Here is a 20164-nt window from a genome sequence, read left to right on the forward strand (position 1 = left end):
AAAAATCATTTAAAATATTGTAGTTCTTTAGCTATAAAATTCTATAAAATATGCATTAACACGCATTAGCTAATCACATAATCAGAAAGATTTTACTATCATCAGGTGCTTAATGTAACAAAATAATGCACAAATGTGCGCAAGATGGTTAAATGATTATTCTTTTTTAATAACATACTAATTCAAGTGTATTCTTTTTTTCTTAGTCCAGGGGTATAGATAATAGGGGGATTTGAGGACAAACTGAAAGGATTTTATTCCATGACATACACTTTGCCAGAAAGCTGTGTACAATGTTTCAACAATTCCTCTGAAATACAGTACAGCTTAATATGTTAAAATCAAGAACCTTTTCTTTGGCCTCCATGTCAAAAATCGACGGAAGAGCAGCTTGAAGCATGGAACAGCAAAGCCTTCTCTATCACCTCCCTGATACATGTAATAATATCTCTGTTCTTCGTGGCATAATATGCTATCTAGAGAGTTTAGTTCACAATTTCAATCATAGTTGGGTAGTTCATACAGTCAAGAACTTGCACTTTCTCAAATTTTAGCTACATATGTGCTTGAAATGAATTTCTGCTTGTTAATTGTGCTTGTTCAAGAAATTTGGCACTTCTAGATTAGATTAAATTGATGCGAAAAATGACATTGTGCTCTAAATTTGTGTCACAAAATAAAAATTCTTTTATATTATCTCTGTCATTTTCCTATCAAAATCTGGGAGATTTTCTTTTTTTTTAATCTAGTGACAGCAGCACACAGAATTCAACAAAGCATCAACAAATAACTTTTAATGGAAAGTTAAATTTTCCAAAGCTTTCCCTGAGCGCTTCACCAATATTTCTGCATTGGTAAATCTACCCAGCAGTTCAAGGCAGCGTTCCTTTTAACATAACTTATCTCTGGAGGTCTCGCTGTGATCGCAAGCAGGTGGCTGTTCAGATGAGTCCAAGCAGACTTAACAATCACTCAATTTGACAGTAGATAAAACATTCTGCAGGATCTGCAAATACGTGTGGTTTCATCTGACCTCCCCACATTCACAGCAATGAGGGTATAATAGACTAGGGCGTCATACATTTCAGCTACATTTGTGCAACTACATGAATAACCCTTCAGCAGCTACAGGATTATTGAAATATCAACACCTCCCTGAATAAGGCATTAAATGTCACATACATTCATATGGGTTGAAACACACTGATCGTGTATCTATGGAATGAAATAGATGGTACAGTTTTGGTTTAGATAGGGGATTCAGATTTAAGTTTGTGCAATATGATTAGACACCACATATAGAATATTAAAAAGCATACAATTCTAAGAGGAATTCAAGGGTTATTTGATGAAAATCGGTTTTGAAGTGGCTGAGAAATCCAAAAACAAAGTACGATAAAACAAGGTGATACAATAAAAGGTGGACCCCACCTTTCATTTGGACTGCTTTGTTTTTAGGATATCTCAGCCATTTCAAATACAATTTTCATCAAATTAACTTTGATTCCTCCTAGAATTGTTTGCTCTTTCACATTTCATGAGAGGTTTCTCATTATCTCATAAAAAAGTGGAAACTTGAAGCCCCATCTCAACCAAAGTTATACCATCCCTTCAAAATGGTAAATTACAATGACACAGAGATGACATGAATAGGACAGAGACACATACCACACATCTTAACACATTGCATCCCACATGCACACATACAAGTGTGCAAGGGCAGCCATTACCATTTCAGTATATCAATTTAATTATCAGGTGGGGCAGCCCTGGATAGTTCAGAGTGTAAAGGGTTAAAGCATGAAAAAGAGTGGTGAGAGGTAGGTTTCTGTGATACCTACATACCAAACCCAGTCTCTACCATGGGCATAACTTCCACATTCCTTGAAAACAGAGGAATGTACCATGGATCACCAGTCACTTCCAAAGGCACTTTCATCCAACAGCCAAAATGCTGCTGTATATTCTGCAGTTCTACTGGCAGTTATTAATCACCTCACAAGTTTCTCAATGGCAATCATCTTTTCTCTATGGTTTGCAGATGTCTTTGTGAAGGAACTTTTGGCTATCGCCAGTGGGTATTCCTTTCCGCTGAGGTACAGCTTGTTGATCATACGACCAACTCCAAAATGTTCCATTATCGACACGGTCTTCTGGCCCTGGCTTCCTCGCGTGGCTGCATCACCAATGCCTGCATTTGAAGAGGAGTCCTGGTCTCTAGCAGGCTTGCTTTCCTTCTTCCCGAACCTCGCCAGGAAAGCAGCAGTGGCGAAGCCAGTCATGAATGCGTCAAATCCGGCTCGATGGCTGCCACTCTGCTTGGGGACCAGAGGATCCACCTTCATTGTCTCTTTCTTTCTCCCTTCATCCATGCCATTCTGTGTGCTTCCAGCTTCACTTCCATCCACTGCCAACACTGTGTGGTTACTATCACCAGTCTCTTCCATTTGATCTTTGTCTCCTATACAAGCATTGCTGGTTGATGCGGTTTCCATGGCTACATCCCTACTTCCCTCCATCTCCTCCTCCTCCTTCTGCTCTTCCTCACCACCCTCTTTGGTCTTCTTCTCATCCTGCTCTCCGTCAAACACCTCCACCTCCCTGTTGCGATTTCTCTTGTTCCTCCTCCTCCTCTTACGCTTCTTCTTCTCCTCTGCAATGACTTCCTCTGCATCAAGGATGGCATCCGGATCATGTGACTTGGGACACTTCATTCCTTTATTACAATAGCCGTGGGCCTGGTGTAGTAAGAAATCAGCAAAATGATTTATAACTGAAAAGATCATCACTTTATAGAAGATTACATGTTTTGTAGACATTCCAAAGATAGATAATACAAAGACAAAAGTTGCCAAATGTAATATTTAGTTTAAACTACAGAAAATATGAAATTCCCCTTTGGATTTAAATATGCATGAAGTTTGTATCTGTTCACATATTACTGACATGTTAAAGATAAGAAATATTAACTAGCTTCATTTCACAAAGCCACATACAAAAATTCTGTGGTTTATTCATCCATACATCTGAATGGTTGCAAGCACAGCACACAAAAGTCATCAAAGAAGCTAGATCATATATTGTCCGGAACAAAAAGTTTTCAAGGCAATCATGACAGATGTGAAATGCTGAGTTTAATGAGTAAAATCATATTTTCCTTTATTTTGTTACCAAAGTATTGCATAAAGGAAACATATTAATTTGCAAATGACATGGCCTCAATATCATGCCTTGCTGTTCTTTCCCTGATTTTCTTACTTAAGGTCTGAAACAGAGATTTTCATAATCAGAGGCTTTTGCCTCTAACACCAAGTTACTTTAGGTTAGAAGGACATATATAGAAAGTAGAAGGACATAGAAACCGAAAGAGAAATGATTTCATATTTGTGCCCACTCTGTTGAGGATCAAGTGCCAATTGACTGTTCAGTCAGGGCAGATGTTCAATCCTCCATAATGAATAAACAACAGCGATATTCTGACAAAACACTTTATACTTCTTATTAAAACTTGCTCACAAAATTCACTTCTTATTTTATGTTCAAAACATTAATTACTGATAATTTCCCTCATAATGATGAAGTACAAATGATTTTCCATCAAACAACTTGCTAATCAATGTTATCTACACTCAACAGTGTAATGTTCAATGATATCCTGGACCTAATTTTCACAATGAACTTGTGAATGGAGACAACTTACGGCATAAACTTCGCAGACCAGTGTAGACTTGGATCCAGGCTTTCCCTCTCTGTGTCTGGCCAGGAAGTCTGCAGGCAGTACATAACTCTGGTAGCACACAGCAGAAATGCCATCAGAATACTGGGGGAAGTCTATGTGGGTGTGGCAGGACCCATCCTGCCCTCTCAGTGCATTCTCTCGTTGACTATTTGGAGATAGAGAAGACCAGCAGTACTGAACATTAATGTTTTCATACATTCATGATACACATGTATATGCACACATCAACAGAATATAAACATCATTGGATTATATTGTATGCATTGTTCATACATACAATTTCATACATGTACATATAAAAGATTATACAAACATACATGTACATTCATACACACTTACAAACACTAAAAGTGTGGAAACTCCACCAATTCCTTTTACATGTACCTTCCTCAGTATGCTGCATTACATTATTTTATGTTTGGAATGACTTTAAATCTTGGTCGCTGTTGTTGTTTTTCATTGATTGGTGGATTTGACAACATATTCCAGACTTCTGTTATGATCTCCATAGGCCTATAACCTATGGTTCCATAGAAGTTACCCAAGTCAAAACACACAAACACAAACAATCTTTGATGGCTATCTTTAGTTGTGCATGACAATAGAAATTTAACAAAACAATGGAACTTGATGAAGAAAATTCAATCAGGTATATCATTTGCTGGCATAATGGATACAAGTATGGAGGAAAAAAAATACTGATTCTGTTTAATTCTCTAATTTCCCTCTTCTAATTTCAGAAATCCATAGTCAGATCTATACCAATTGACAATTGGAAGAAGAGCATGAGTAAAATTATTTGGGCATGACATATCAATCATTACAATTATGTGACAAAAGCTGTGAAGTCAAGTGAAGCTTGCAAAAGCAATTCTTTAATAAATATCAATGCCCATCATTAAATAGAAATGTCTCTATTTATCTTCTTTCAATCAAAAAGATTCAGGAAAGATTATCACATGTAACCTCCTTCCATTATACATCAGCAAAGTCAATAGAAGTTACCTTTTTCGGAAGACAAATTCCAGGTAGGATGCTGTCATTCTAGCCTCATATTCAGCCACATACTTTGTGTCAAAAATGCCCCCTGCATACATCTCACTGAGGTCCGCTACAAACTGGGCGCTGGTCGGAGGCAGGTTGGTATAAAGGTTCTGGTAGAGAAAGACCAGGTCGACGAGCCCATTGTGGAGAGCCAGTGGCTTCTTCGAAGCCAAAACTTGATTGAAAACAAGCCTGACAGATGGCCAAGATTTATCCTCTGGCTGAAAGTAATGGAAACATGTAAAAGAAGTGAAAGTGATGTTGTACATTGTGGGCAAGCATACCGTCATGGTTTCTGTGTTTTATGGAAATTACAATTATGAAGGTTACATTCAGAGACAATATTCATCACAGTAATCGTACACAAATAGAGGAAGCAATGGGCATTATATCTTAAGCAAAGCTGATTGAAATTATAACTTTTAAAAGAAAATGTGTTTTGCTATGAAGTCACATATTCCTATCAATTATTTGTTTGCCAAGACCAGCAAACTGTAAGCAAAAATAAAACAAAACAAAACACAAACACAAACAAACATAGAAGCAAGTGAACTTGTGGAGCCATTAGTGAGGCCTACTTAGGCAAATTACAACAGAATTGGAAGGTATAGTTTGACGAAAAAAACAACAAAAGCAAACAGGCATGAACATTACATTTCTCAGAAATCTATTGTAAGACAAGCCATTCATTAATTTGGTTGTCTTCATGCAAAAGTCACATCATATACAATTTTTGGAAAGATTTGCAACCATTTGCCATCTGAACATAAATGAGCCGAAATTCAGACTGTACATCAGTGATTTTAGCCTAAAAATAAGACCAAGGCCACTTGCTAAGGTTGGCAGGCTTGTTGAAACCCCACGTACTAGATGAACAGACTTAGGAGCCATTATGTGGCCCAGTGGAAAAGGCCATAATCTCTTAATCATAAGGTCTCTTGTTCAAGTCCCCTTGGACTTTGCCATAGCACTTGATTCTCATTCGACAGGACTTCAAACTGCCAGTCCTGTGGTAAGTAGCTTGCTCACTAACTACGACCAGCAGCCCCATACGCATAGCGTAATGGGGCTACGCATTGTAGCATTCACGATCATGACAGATTAGTATAGCGGACAAATATCAACTTAAAATCGAAAAATTTCTTCAATTTGAAGACTTACCATTGAAATTTGAATACGAAGTATTGACAACAGGGTTCGTGCAACGTTTAGTTCTGCCGATAGTCCCTTTCTGTTCGAATTGATGACTTAATATGACTCGGTCCAGAGGAACCTGAGAGAGCTACACTGAATTGACTGCCAGCGCATGCGCACACATCACATGCGCACAAACCCAAATCCATTGACTGGATAAGATGTCTGTGTGCGCATGCGCTGGCCGTCAATTCAGTGTAGTTCTCCCAGGTTCCTCTGGATCGAGTCACATTAAGTCATCAATTTGAACAGAAAGGGACTATTGGCAGAACTAAATGTTGCACGAACCCTGTTGTCAATACTTCAAATTTACTGGTAAGTCTTTAAATTGAAGAAATTTTTCGATTTTAAGTTGATATTTGTCCGCTATACTAATCTGTCATGATCGTGAATGCTACAATGCGTAGCCCCATTACGCTATGCGTATGGGGCTGCTGGTCGTAGTTACTTGCTCACAAGCATGGAAGAGACACCATGATTACCATGTAGATATTTTCAAACACACAAATACTCACCTTGTCAGGACCCCTGTAGTACAACACACCACTGGAGTACTGCTTGTTAAAGTCAAAGCCATGACCAACCAGGAACTGCAAGGCGCCGGGCTCTACCATGTAATCCTCATTACACAAGGTCAAGATGTTGAAGGTCTGGGCCACAAACTTCAGCTGATTTGGTGGATTGACTGTTGTATTCTCATTCCCTTGATCTTCTAGCAGCCTGAAGCATGAAATCCCGATGGACAAAATTGACCTGGTTTTGGCCACCTCAGAAATGAATCTGTATCTGTCCTCTATAGACCTAGAATAGTTAACAAAAGAGAGTAAATATGTGACATTTCAACTGCTGGTAAAACAACCAAGTTAAACTTGAGTTTTTCATATCATCTGAAAGAGCCTATCTTCTAAAATCATCTACATCATTCCTAAGTTTGGGATCATGGAATGAATGGGAAAGTGTGTTTTAAGCAGTTTTTCTACATTTCTCTTTTTTCGTAACGAAAATTTAGTGAGATCAGGACACAGGTCCCTTCTCATTTCTTGAAAATGGCACATTCTTCACTTTTAACTCTAATCATATTTTGAAAGGATAATGATTGCTACTGTTTTGAAAGTTGGCATTAATCATGGACAGAATGTGAAAATAGAGCAGGCTCAATTACAGCTTAATCTGATAATCTCTGGTTGCTCCTGTGAGGCTGTGGTTTACATGCAATTCGGGCGATCGAAAAACGGAAAATAAGCCACTTGCTTAGCCGAATAAACACTCACAAGTCTCCACATTCAAATACCAATCAATCTCGGGTTGTAGGCCCAGTCAAATTTTCTCATGTCTAACCTCATGAAATCACTTTTTCTTATCACACAAACATAACATTTCTACCATACTCCATGACCATGTTAATCTAGGTACATACAAAAGAAAACAAAAGCAACGGCATCCATCTCATCCTCATTGCACTGTCCTCATCCATCTCAGACATCAATATCAACACCTCGGACTGAGTGATCACTGGTGATTGAACAGCTTACTTGGCCATCAGATTTCGACGACATCCTAAGCCACTCAGTTCTGCATCAATGGCGATGAATGAGGCTGTCTGGATAGCTAAATTGATCGCAGGCCAAAAATCAGTGAAGTTGTCTCGATGAATGTCAATAATTGGTACATTTAACGTCATTTTGCTTTGCTTTTTAGCGCTTCCGCACGTTCAGTGAGGCGAACTGAAGAACCCACATCATGACAAAGTAACCGGACGAATCCTACCTGCGCTGCGCTGTCGTACGTCGTATTATCAACGTTGGTACCCAGATAGTATCACCACACGGGAAAGTCAGTAACAATGAGGGATAGCAGTAGGTTTATAAAAATATTTGTCCATCTAATTTCCAACTTTTTATATATGATAGGATTACATTTATTATGGATAGTATTGGTTTGATACAGGTTATTTGATTAATGGTCCCATCATCCCTTTGTACGTGTTAATAATATCCACAAAGATAATTGAGTCCCTCACATTACCCAAAATAATATTGGTATATACCGGGATTTTCCCTCGAAGAAAGCGCGCGCTCGTCTAAAATTGCATAACACAACCCATGCGAGCGTGCTCCCTGCCTCGCTAGCTACACCGTGCACCAGGCCAGGGAGGTGAGTACATGTACACCAACACAACCAGTCCCATGGCATGGATGTGTATCCGAGAGAATGGCGCCGGTGGATAATTGTGATTTCAGCTTGGATTAAATAAATGGTTTTCGTATTTTCGAGGCGCCTTGTGGTATTGCAGCGTAATTTCGCTTGTACAATGAAGAAGAACAAAAAGCAGACCTTCAGCATTAGGTCAGGTGAGTCAATTGTGATACTATTCAGCTGTAAAGTAAGTGTATAAATCCTGTGACTGTATCAATCGCGAGAATACTCATCATGAAAGACGTAGGTCTATCGACTGCAAGATCTGGAGACCCTACTACTATCCAGTCAACAACTAACGTATAATAGGCTCTACATGTCTACATGTACTTCAGAACGACAAGCCGGATAGCTCAGTTGGTAATGGTAAAGAAGCTCAGTTGGTAATGGTAAAGAAGCTCAGTTGGTAATAAAGAAGCTCAGCAACAGAACAGATCATGTGCTGTGAGATCAGAGGACTAGGAGGCTTGCAAGTTGTGATTTGAAATCAGAGGAAAGTGGCTTGTATAGTCAAGGAGCTAGGCTGGCAGGAGGTATTCCTCCTTAGACCTTGATATAAAACCCCAAGAATAAGCTTCCTGCATGGTTATAAATGTTCACAACACTCTATACCTTGGGTGCATTACTCGGTATTACTCTGCCAGTTTTTGTTTTGTTTTTGTTTTTGTTTTTGTTTTTGTTTTGTTTTTGTTTTTTGTATTTTAACTCTTAAAGACTTCCATATGTACCCCACTATTATACACCTACATTGTACATTGTTGTATGAGCTTCCTCTGAAGTCCGCATTTCCCTAGGACACCGAGATCAATGTTACCCTATCTCTAACCCTAACCCTAACCCTAATGTAGTCCTAAAACTGAGTAAACTCTAATCCTAATCCCTACGCCACCTAAACTTATTCATGTTACTTACATCATGTACATGACACATAGCGGGGGGTACATATGGAAGTCTTGCCAAGTCATGCCTTTAGAGAAATGTAGCAACTGGTAATTCAAAAGAAAAATTGAAAATAGAATTGTTATATATTGTATATGGAAGCAAAATCTGGCATTCTTCTTTAACTTTGCTCGCTATTATGTCCTGCTTAACAGAAATTTGTAGAAGTTATACGAATTGGAAAAAACAGAATTCTTTCCCAACGCATGACTACATTTGTGTCTCAGAATAACATGACACACAGGGGGTTTCCACCATGGCACATAAAGAGTTAATACACTGTACAGCTTTTAATGAGTATGATTCCTCTGGGTAATCAGGTTTGGGAGAAGTGATGGGGCCATTGATATGATGGATCCATATGCTTTTAAGTACACTGTAAAAGTGGTCTCTTTCGCAGTGGTTTTATTTTTGCGCTTTGAGGTCAATCCACGAATTTAACATCACGCAAAAATGTTTTGAAAAGTCGCACAAAATTAACTAAGCAAGGAAATGTTTTGAACTCGCCGCTTGTTACAACACTATTGCGCACATGCGCACACAAAGATTCCGTGCATTATGGATATTACATCTTTATAAGCATGTTATAAAGTACTTGAGAGACGGAATTTCAGGTAAGCCTGCATTTAATTTTGATTTCTATTTGATAGATAAAAGAATAATTGGATTATAGTTTGGGTTTTCATGTGCAAAATAAAGCAGTGTTTGCTGACTGTGAATTCACAGATTTTGCCGACCGTGAAAAAGTTGGCACTGATGGAAACCATGAAAGTAACTGTATGCGATAGAAATCACTTTTACAGTAGATCTGCTTGCAGCTACACAATGCATTGTGCAGGAGTTACTCCTAAGCAGCTACTGGACACACTGTCAAACACACAGACCCGGTCATTTGATTTTTTTTTTTTTTATTGAATATTCTTCTTCATCAAGTAAAAGTGTATCTTATAAAATTGTACATTTTGAATGAACATCTGATAGACTGTACCTGATTGTCTGGATATAGTGGTAAGTAATCTTTGTCTCTCCCACTACCCTCCCTTCCCCCACCCCTCCCCTCCCCCCTCCCCCCCCCCCCCCCCAAAAAAAAAGAGAGAAATCCTGTATTTGAATATTTACAAAGTGTCATCAAGTAGAATCGCTTGCAGATGTAATAAGCAATCCCCACACCTCTTTTCTTAGTGATCTTCAAAGTGAGGAAGGTGTCAAGGTTTTGAATTACTTACATAGCACACTGTACACTTTTTTTTTTTAAATATTTCAGTTGTGGGACCCATCCATGAATCTTGTGTACTGTATGTATTTTTGTTGTTGTTTTTCACAGTGAATGAAGAGGGAAGCATCCACAGTCTTGACAATGATGAAATCCATCACCTGAGGAAGGCTATGTTGGAATGGTATGATGAAAACAAAAGGGATCTGCCATGGAGAAATGTAAGTAGAGTAAAGTCTCACCCATCATTGACAAAACAGTTGCTCCAACAGTGATCCTGTTGTAATATTGAGTTTACATTCTAAGTTAGCTTTTCATACACTCTCAATGTGCACTCTTTGTATAATTTAATTGTCTTTGTAAGGTACCCCAGAGTGCAAATAATTATTGCCAAGATGTTGACAAGAAATTTGTGTTTTTGATAAGATTTATGGCCTATTTTCTTTCGTGGTGTTTATACATGGCATACATAATCCCCTAGGTAGAAGATTCGGCTACAACTGTATAATCTTCATTCTTATAACTCAATCTCTTCTATTGAAACATCCACTAAATATAAAGGTACTGGTACGTTAAATATTGTTTTATTTCAAATACTGGGTATATGTTCTACACAAAGCAAATGCATTGATTTTCTTAATTTGTCTTATGTAGGCCTATATCAGAAATCATAATAGATGTTTATAAGATGCTGTATCAATTTTTTACAGGATGCTCAATATGCAGTTCTACTAGTATATAGTGCAGTGTAGAATTACAAGAAACAAATGATATCAGAGAAGTGCAATAGTGTATACACATTTAGGATCACAGAAACAACAGAAAATGAAAAGGTAGAGCAAGTTATCAAATCACTCTAATTAATCTGAACAAATGTGGTCTTAGATTTGGTATGAAAGTCATGAAGAATTGACTATCTAGATGTGCATGCACACATTATTGCAAGTAGAATGATTGAATAATTTACTCTTTTTAAATGTCATGTTGTAGTGACTTTATATATCGTAATTTGTTTTGACACATTTACCATTTGAATCCTCGTAAATAGATGAAAAAGGATGATTCCAACCAACATGCCTATGCTGTCTGGGTCTCAGAAATCATGCTCCAGCAGACACAGGTTGCCACGGTGATAGATTACTATAACAGATGGATGAAGGTATGCCTCTTGTGCATTTTTTAAAAACACAAAATCCTCTTTTTCTCTCTCTTTTTCAAAAAAAGATGCAGTCATGCCTTCCTTCCTGCATTTATCCAGCTCTTCTCCTTTTCTTTTCTTTCTTTTTTTCGTAACACATACTATCTGTACATATATTATTTTCCCACCACCTCTGTAAGAGTCTACAAGTTCAGTAGTCTCAACTTTGTTGATAAGGGACTTAGTCTCCGACAAGACTATCTTTGAAAAGACCATTAGGCAATGCAACACTGCACTGCATTACAATGTATTATTTAGAGTGCACCCTTCTTAATATTCCTGTACTTTAACATATTCTTGATTAAAGCATAAATTCATTCATTAATCAATCACTCTATCAAAAAATAATTTGTCAAAATATCGTGCCTCAGTTTTGCCCAAAATATTTACAGTTTATCAGTAGAGCAGATAGTTGAAGTATCAATGTGAAGCCGCCATAAAGAACAACATAACACTAACCAACCAAGAGTTTATTTTTCCATGACAGTTGTTTCCTCTTCTGGTGTCTAGTAAGCCAAATCTTTATTTTCATGTAGGTTGAATAGTAATGAATCGATCAGTATCTGCATGTTTGCAAATATACATGATTATATACCATGCTAAGGGAGAAGAAATAGAGGGATGATTATCAAAAATGGAAAAATTGGAGAAAAAAAAATCAATGTTAAAAAAACAACCTTAATGGTACATTTATTGAAATGGAATAATAAAATGTGGGTGTATTTAATGGAAAGTGGATGAAATATCAAAGACACAAGCAGGAAAAAACTCAGTTTGTACAGGAAAACATCCCACCCAGTCCAAGCAATCAAAGAAGGGACATTTTTCTGTGTTTGGTAAAAATAAACCATGTGTTTACACTGGGTAGTGGCAACTGCTGAACTGCAAATTTTACTATAAAATGTGTTTTGATATGCCCCCGTCAACTCTGACTAGTAAATGATTCTTTTCCATCACAATGAAGGGGAAATAAGACTCAATATTCATTTTCTAGCTTGTTCTGTTTCAGCTGGTTTATGCTTGGTCTTATTTTTTCATTTTAACTGGACAGAAATGGCCCACACTTCCATCGCTGTCCAAGGCTACACTAGAGGTCAGTATGCCTATGCAAACATTTTGTGATAACATACAATTTGATGCAGTGTGCTTATATTTGACAGTCTTTGAGGGATTCTTTTCAATGAAGAACTCAAGCTTCAAATTTCATAACTTACAAAACTCAAATTTTATGTTTCACACCTGACATGTTGTGCATATTTGGCACACAAACACTACCAACAAAAGAGAAGATAGATTGATATATTAAAGAGCTGGTTGTCACAGGACTGGTTAAAAAGCAATGTATTCTCAAATGGTCAATGATCTGCTTCATGTCAAAACATTAAGTTTACTCTTTAGAGGTACTTTCATGTGCCACGTTCGCACGCCCAGCTCAGTCAACGGCGTGCCAACTTCGCATATTTGCTCAAACGCACAGACCAGTCCAAACCGATCGGAGAAGCGCCAAATGCCACAATACAATGAAAGCTTCACTTGTGATCCCATTCCTCTCACATGTATATTGCATGTGTTGTGATTGAATATCAAGCAGTATTCCCTGTTGGATTTTCGAGTGAATCCTAAGTTTCTGTCACTGTTTTATGAGCAAAAGTCATGCCTGGACAATACATGTATTGTACTTACTGGTCATTTGAAAGGAAAATAAACATAGACTTGTCATAACACTCACATCAAAGCCTCGCTTGGAAATTTCTCTACAAATTTGCTCATTGCATGTCCAGCATAACAAAAATCTCTTAAAAGTTAGATGGAGATTAAACACAAAATGTTTTCCCAAAGCATGCCAGTATTGCAGTCTCAGAATAATGTGGCACACACAGGGTTTATACTGTGGCACATAAAGAGTTCACCCATTGAGGTTGAGCTGATTTTGCTAAAGCACACATTTCCCATAGACCCTTGCCCAAGTATACTCGGGACTCATCCTCAACGGGTCAAAAACGAAATTCTTGATGGAAGTATCTACCTATCAGCAACTCCTGGCTTGTACTCATTCTCTTTATTCTCCCTTTTCCCCCGAACTCCCTGGTTCAGGAGGTGAGAGAAATGTGGTCGGGGCTTGGATACTACTCCAGAGGTCAACGTCTGTTGGAGGGCGCCTTCAAGGTCCAGAATGAACTCGGAGGGAGGATACCAGAGAATGCTGAACAGCTGCAAAAGAAGCTTCCAGGTGTTGGTCGCTACACAGCAGGCGCCATAGCTTCCATTGCCTTTGATGAGGTAGATGCCTATTTTGAATTCGTTGTAGGTCTATTCTGCTATGATTATGGTGTTTGATGGAGGATAGTGGAATAGCCACAAAATAGAATTGGCATCTGAAACTTGTGTCTGAAAGGCATTTCAGGGAATATACTTGTAACAAGTTTCATAATGTAGGTGAATCATGTGTCATCTGGAAGATGATTTGAGGTAAAGACATTTTGTAATACTTGGAATCAAAAAACAAAACTTATCAAATTACAATGCTCCAGGAAGACAGAGGCTAATGTGTTGCCAACAAAAACTAATTATTCAAATTAATTATTTCTTGCATTGAGTTGACTTTATTGCAACTGATCAACAAATTCCCCTTCATTAATGTAAATAAATCCAAACCGAGTATGTATCATGGCTATATATATATATATCTATGGTTATCATGCTACTACTGAAACACTGAATAGTTGGTGCTTATTAAAATGTTAATGAAGTGCAGTTTGTCAATCAGTTTAAAAAAAAAAGTTATTACTGTGTTACAGTATTGCATGGTCACAGTCATGCAAAGTAGTGACCATTTGCTTATGTAAGATTCTGAAGAGCATAACACATTGTGTACGTGGAAAGTAATGCTTTCTAGGAGGAGGAATCTGATGCCCTGTGAGTTATAATGTCTAATACCCAGCAAACATTGTATATTGCATAGTAATGTCTAGGAGTTAAACATCACTTCCCTTCTTACTTAATTAGACAGACTCATGTTTCATTAGTGAGCATGGCGTTTTGTTAAATCAAAAATGCAGTTTTTGCTAAATGCACCCATATGTGGCCTTTTCTATATTTCCAGCATACAGTGATTCTACTATAGATTGAAATTTATTTCATTAGTATGTATGCCATACTTCTTGGGAACATACAGCTTTTTGTTAAATTTATCTGTTTGTGGAAATGGTCCTATTTAATACTTTCAGCCTACAGGAGTTGTGGATGGGAATGTGATCAGAGTTTTGTCTAGGCTGAGGAGGATCGGTGCAGACTCAACCAGTCAGGTTGTCATGGCAGCTATATGGTCAGTGGACTACATCCCATGTCACCTATTTATTAACAACTTTTGTAGTGTGAGGGTATAGAAAGAATGTTCATATTGTGTTCTTCCCTTTAAGGATGAAAACACTTTACTTTCTCATGTGGAGTTAAACATCTGTCCATGTCCACCAAAATCCCACATGGGAGCACTGTGCCCAATCGTAGCCTTATAGTGACCGTATCATTAGATATCTCTAGTTTCTTATGTGAACCAGTTGATTATTCTATATTTTATGTGCACTATAGTTTGCTGATTTTGATTTTCATGCAGCTCGCAAGTCAACCAATATTCATGAAATTAGCAACTCGCAAATGTGTTGTAAATTATCTCCAAGGAGGGAAATCTCTAGCTTTTTTCCTGAAAAGGAATACTGCTTATTTTCCATTCTCTCAGGGTAGTTCTTGATTGTGAATTTAAGCGCTCCCAGAATTGTCTTACAAGATCCAGTTCATGAAATATCACATTCACAAAATGTGTGTCAAGTATGGTATATCATTCTCATGGATATGGAATCTTTTATGATGAATAATATTATTTCTTTGTGGAGCAGATAGCTAACAACTTTGTTTCAAAGAAATTTGTCATTTTCCATACACTTTGCCCCATACATATTAAAGGCTTAGTCACCTCAAATTTCCATTTTTAACTTAATACATTCAAAGTAGTAAATACCTGGGTGAAGCAACTCGTGGCAAGCCTTGATGTGTGTGTGTGTGTGTGTGTGTGTGTGTGTGTGTGTGTTGTGTGTGTTGTGTGTGTAAAGGGGGGGGGGGGGGGAGTCTCTGCTTTAATATTGACATGTGAACCCTCTCCCTGTCCACTAATTGTAGCACACAGCCACTTTGGGATTTATAATTTATCCTTGGACTTTGTCACCTGTGCTCTTGGTCTTGACTGTGACATGTTCCCACAAACGAACCATCTTGCACCTTCTTTGCAAGAATTTCAGGAATGGATTGTGGCTAAAGCTGATAAATCTGCATGCTGCCTGCTATTCCAACATTTATGACAGGGAGCTGGCCAATGCCCTCGTGGACCCAGACCGCCCCGGGGATTTCAACCAGTCGCTGATGGAGCTGGGAGCCACCGTGTGCCTCCCAAAGAACCCCCAGTGTGCTTCCTGTCCCATCAGGACCCACTGCAGGGCCTTACAACAGGTCGAACAGAGAAAGAGAGAGTGCCAATCCAGGCTCGGTGGTTCAAAGGTCAAATGTCAGAACGGGTCAAGAGAAGATGAGATCAGGGACATTGAGTGTCGTAAGTGACCCTGGCATGGACCGTGCATCTGACTGTTCAAACTTTACCCTAGCTACTTTGTGATGTCTTTGCTGCTTTTCCAAGCAGCAGAGTGCTTTTTTTGGAAGTATGACAAAATGACACACACAAAAAAATACATTCACTGTGTTTTATTTCGTATTGTGCACCAGCAAGTTTTTTTGGAGTGTTTGTTTGTCTTGTTTGGGGGGGGTTCAATCTGCTTTTTTAGAGGTTGTCAGCCCAAAATATAACATTCAGGTCTTAATTTTGCTTACCTATACCTCTTAGAATCATTCAGTAAGTCTTAATTTTACTTTCAAAGCAATTAATGTTGGAGTCAGGCATCTCATAGCCACAATTAGCAGAAGATGTTACTAATGAATTTACACAAAAAAAAAAAACATGTCAAAGAATCATAAGCAATGAAGTGAAGAAAGTCAAGGGATGTAAGAGTATGCAAATCTCCATGGAATAGTCACATTCCTCTGATTTACCTAGTACATGTTCTACTGGGTTATGCCCATGTCCTCAGTATTTTTTTGTTGTTGTTGTTGTTGCTGTTTGATTTTTTTATTTAGAATTTCAAATTTTTCTGTGGTTGTATTTCTGCATCTACACAGTTGCTGAGAAATGTTCTCTTTGTTTGGTGGATCCATGGGATGACACTGCTGGAGTAATGAACTACCCAAGGAAACCAAAGAAGAAGCCACCCAAGCAACAAGTTGTAAGATATTTAATACTGACATTATTTTTTTTTCTCCATACCTTGAAAATTACTCAATGCATAAACTTATGAAAGGGTCAAAAGTCAAGTAAAAATTCTCAAATTCCCTAATACCTGCACTCATAGATAATATAGCCATTCATCCAATGAAAGGAAAGTGAAAATTCAACACATTTGAGACAAACCTGTCATTTTTATATTTTACCAATTATGGTAAACTGTCAGCGCACATTGTCAAGATGTATTATAGACCCTATTAGGAGAACCATGCATTATGGCGGAGGCATACCAGTCGCCGTAGTGACATTTCTATTTATCAATGATCGACAGCTTTGATTGTGAGATGTAACTCTCTGTCCGAAATATTTTTTTTCTGTTGTGGTTTTCTTGGTACAGCATGCCGTGTGCATTGTGGAGAGACTAGGCGGCAAGGGAACGGAATTCCTCATGGTTCAACGTCCAGAAACAGGTTAGCCATTATTCATTTGATTCCTCCACGATAAGAGAATAGATCATTATGATTCATAGATCAATAAATATATAAATAGTCATATCAATCAATGAATGAAAAATGAATAAACGATCTATAAATCTATGAATAAACATGATCTGTAAAATAGTAACCCTTTATAGCATCAAGTCTAAAGAGTAATGAACCCCAAATATATGTAGAGGAAATACAGAATTATTGATAGAACACATTAGTGACGTTTAAAAACCTTTAGAGTTTGCTGTAGTCTTCTTATCCAATGATGGCAATAGCAAAACTTTAGAAGGTCATAACTTCTGAAAGAATTATCCAATTTACCTCAATCTTCACTAACGTGTTTGATGAATATTTCAGCGTTCATTTAGTCCACATATATATTTGGGGTTCGTGTCTCTTTTAAGAACATGCAAATGAATAAGTAGCAATACTCATCTCACCAGAAAACCTGTGAACAACATCTTTCAGTGACCAGAAATATTATAACCTTGCAAGAAAGTCTGGACTCTCAGATATTTGATTTGTGGTTGTCCCCCACCATAGGACTGCTGGCTGGCATGTGGGAATTCCCCAGTGTGGCTGTCACAGATGACACTCCAATCCAAAAGAGGAGAAACAAGATGGATGCCTACTTCACCGATAACCTCCATGTGACTTTTGAAAGCATCACTGCTAGGAGGCATGTGGATCAGGTAACTCACTGGTCAAATTAATACTATTTCTCTATTTTTATTTTTTTATTACTATCATAAATATGATGATGCTGATGGTGATGATGATGACGACGATGGTGATGATGATGATGATTATCGTTATTATAATTATTATTGTTATTATTATTATAACCATTATTATTAATGAAATCATCTTGTTATCCCATTATGATTGTCATTGATACTATTGTCTTCATCATCATCATGAACTCCACTGACACTTCGTGATATTGAATTGCACACCAGTCATGTGCACATGATAGCATGTTTCTACATGTTCATGCATGGGATGTCAGCGCAAGGCTGCTGGTGTGCAGAAATGGATGATAGGTTAGGTTAGGTGTAGTCGTCGCTCCCAACACACAGATAGACATGGACTTTTTTTTTCGGGTACACTGTGTATGTCAGTCCTAGGAAGGATTATACATCGTCCATTCTGGGTCGACTCCTATAAAGAACTATGAGCAGAGACTCCAACCCCAAGCACCTTCTGATCTGGAGATTCTCCCGCCTGAAACCCCCAGCAAACAGGAGACTCCAACTTGATGTGCGCAAAGTGCACATCACGAGCGTGAAGCGCGAAGATCCTTGCGGCCGGGGTTCAGGGCCCTGGAAGATCTAGGGTTCTAGATGCTCTCTCTCGTGCTATCTCAGGCTTAGTTTTCAACATACAATGACACTTAGTAAGGAATCATTTCAAGCAGGAGACACAGAGCCAGGGCAGGAGAAATTAAATCTCAATCTCAATCTCGGGAGAACAGGAGGTTTTACAAAAATGGGCTTTCGGCGGGAGATCTCCCGTCGAAAGCGGGAGAGTTGGAGTCTGTATGAGTAGGATGCTCTTGCACCCTAGGAAGTGGGAGGACATCAAAGATTCCAAATTTCGTATTTTACATCATCATTTTCATCCTCTTTTTGTTGGCAGGTCATCCACATATTCTCTCACATACATCAAACCTATGAGGTTGAGAGCTTCCAAGCCAAGTCATGTGACATCAGGGAACCATGTGACAAGTCACATGATGTGCCAAACTACCAGTGGGTATCCAAGGCCACCATGAAAGACATGGCTGTATCTACAGCTATGAAAAAAGTGTTCAACGCGTTCGACACCAAAAGCAAGGTGACCTAGAAAACATGTGCATATTTTTGACAATTCATAACAAGAAAATATGTCCAATTCTATCCAGGCATTGACTAGAGAATAAAATCTACTGTTGTGTTAATGTAAGTCCAACTACACTTGTATATCTCTTAGGGTACTTTTCAGATTAGCCAATAGGCTAAATTTAAATATACGTTATGTTTGTTTGATATTGCTCTTGAGAGATTAGGTTTTACAGCATGCTTATGTGCTGCATTTATTTCCAAATGTATACTTGTGCACAATTTCTTCAATTTATCTTTCTTTATCTCTGTTTTCTTGTCATTCCAGAATCAGAGCAAGAGGTGCAGGCCAGTTGGGAAAGAAGGAGGAAAGGTGTCAAAACAGAGAAAACTGGAGTCATTCTTCTCCAAGAAATGAATATTGAATTGGTGTCAATATTTGCAATGATCGTCACAAAGCACAATGACCTCAGCCAATATCCTCAACCACCTAAACTGTGAATCACCACTAGGTTCAGTTGTAGTGGGACTGCACTTAAAAAGTGTTGTTGGTGGTTGGTAAATGATGAAAATGCATATTGTTAGATTTTATATTCCAGTGTCAAATCTCAGGGCTCGAATTGGTAGAAGTACTCAGATGGTTCTGCTTTATGCATTTTCCCTCATATGGTTGTGGACTGTCAAATTTGTCTATGTTAAGTCAGGGCTGCACACTAACCCATTTTTTTCTACTGGTCCAACTTGTCTTTAAGCAGTTTGTAAAGTTACGAACAACTTAAGAGAGACTGATATTAGTTCTGATGTGCTATACTTATAAGAATTTCCATAATTCAGCACAAGAACTGATCACCGGTCACTCGTAAGTTGTTCTTAACTTTACGAACAGCTTTCTGAAACACCTCCCTGTAGGTACAGCCGTACCTAGTTTTGCCATTTTTTGCTGGTCCATCCTGAAAAAGTTACTGGTCTGACAGTGATTTTTACTGGTCAGGGACTGTCAGACCAGTGTC

The 20164-nt window shown here is 38.2% G+C and overlaps 2 protein-coding genes across 2 annotated transcripts; one reads left to right on the forward strand and one right to left on the reverse strand.

The window, feature by feature from the left end:
• Window positions 1-1880: 1880 nt before the first annotated feature.
• LOC139723640 (target of EGR1 protein 1-like) lies at window positions 1881-7658 on the reverse strand. Its single transcript, XM_071634868.1, has 5 exons — window positions 7510-7658; window positions 6493-6778; window positions 4745-5004; window positions 3701-3884; window positions 1881-2738 (listed from the first exon to the last, which is right to left on the reverse strand). The coding sequence occupies exons 1-5, from the start codon at window positions 7656-7658 to the stop codon at window positions 1992-1994; spliced, it is 1626 nt and encodes a 541-aa protein (XP_071490969.1). The 3' UTR covers window positions 1881-1991.
• A 630-nt stretch (window positions 7659-8288) lies between these two features.
• On the forward strand, window positions 8289-19572 carry LOC139723636 (adenine DNA glycosylase-like). Its single transcript, XM_071634864.1, has 12 exons — window positions 8289-8328; window positions 10437-10546; window positions 11374-11484; window positions 12575-12616; window positions 13618-13803; window positions 14751-14848; window positions 15879-16123; window positions 16744-16847; window positions 17244-17316; window positions 17878-18026; window positions 18973-19170; window positions 19483-19572. Exons 1-12 carry the CDS (start codon window positions 8289-8291, stop codon window positions 19570-19572), a joined length of 1446 nt encoding a protein of 481 aa, XP_071490965.1.
• The last annotated feature ends 592 nt before the right edge of the window (window positions 19573-20164 follow it).

Source organism: Diadema antillarum, unplaced genomic scaffold (assembly GCF_040938485.1).
Source record: "Diadema antillarum isolate AM-2024a unplaced genomic scaffold, OU_Dant_1.0 scf00000197, whole genome shotgun sequence".
NCBI classification, from domain to species: Eukaryota; Metazoa; Echinodermata; class Echinoidea; order Diadematoida; family Diadematidae; genus Diadema; species Diadema antillarum.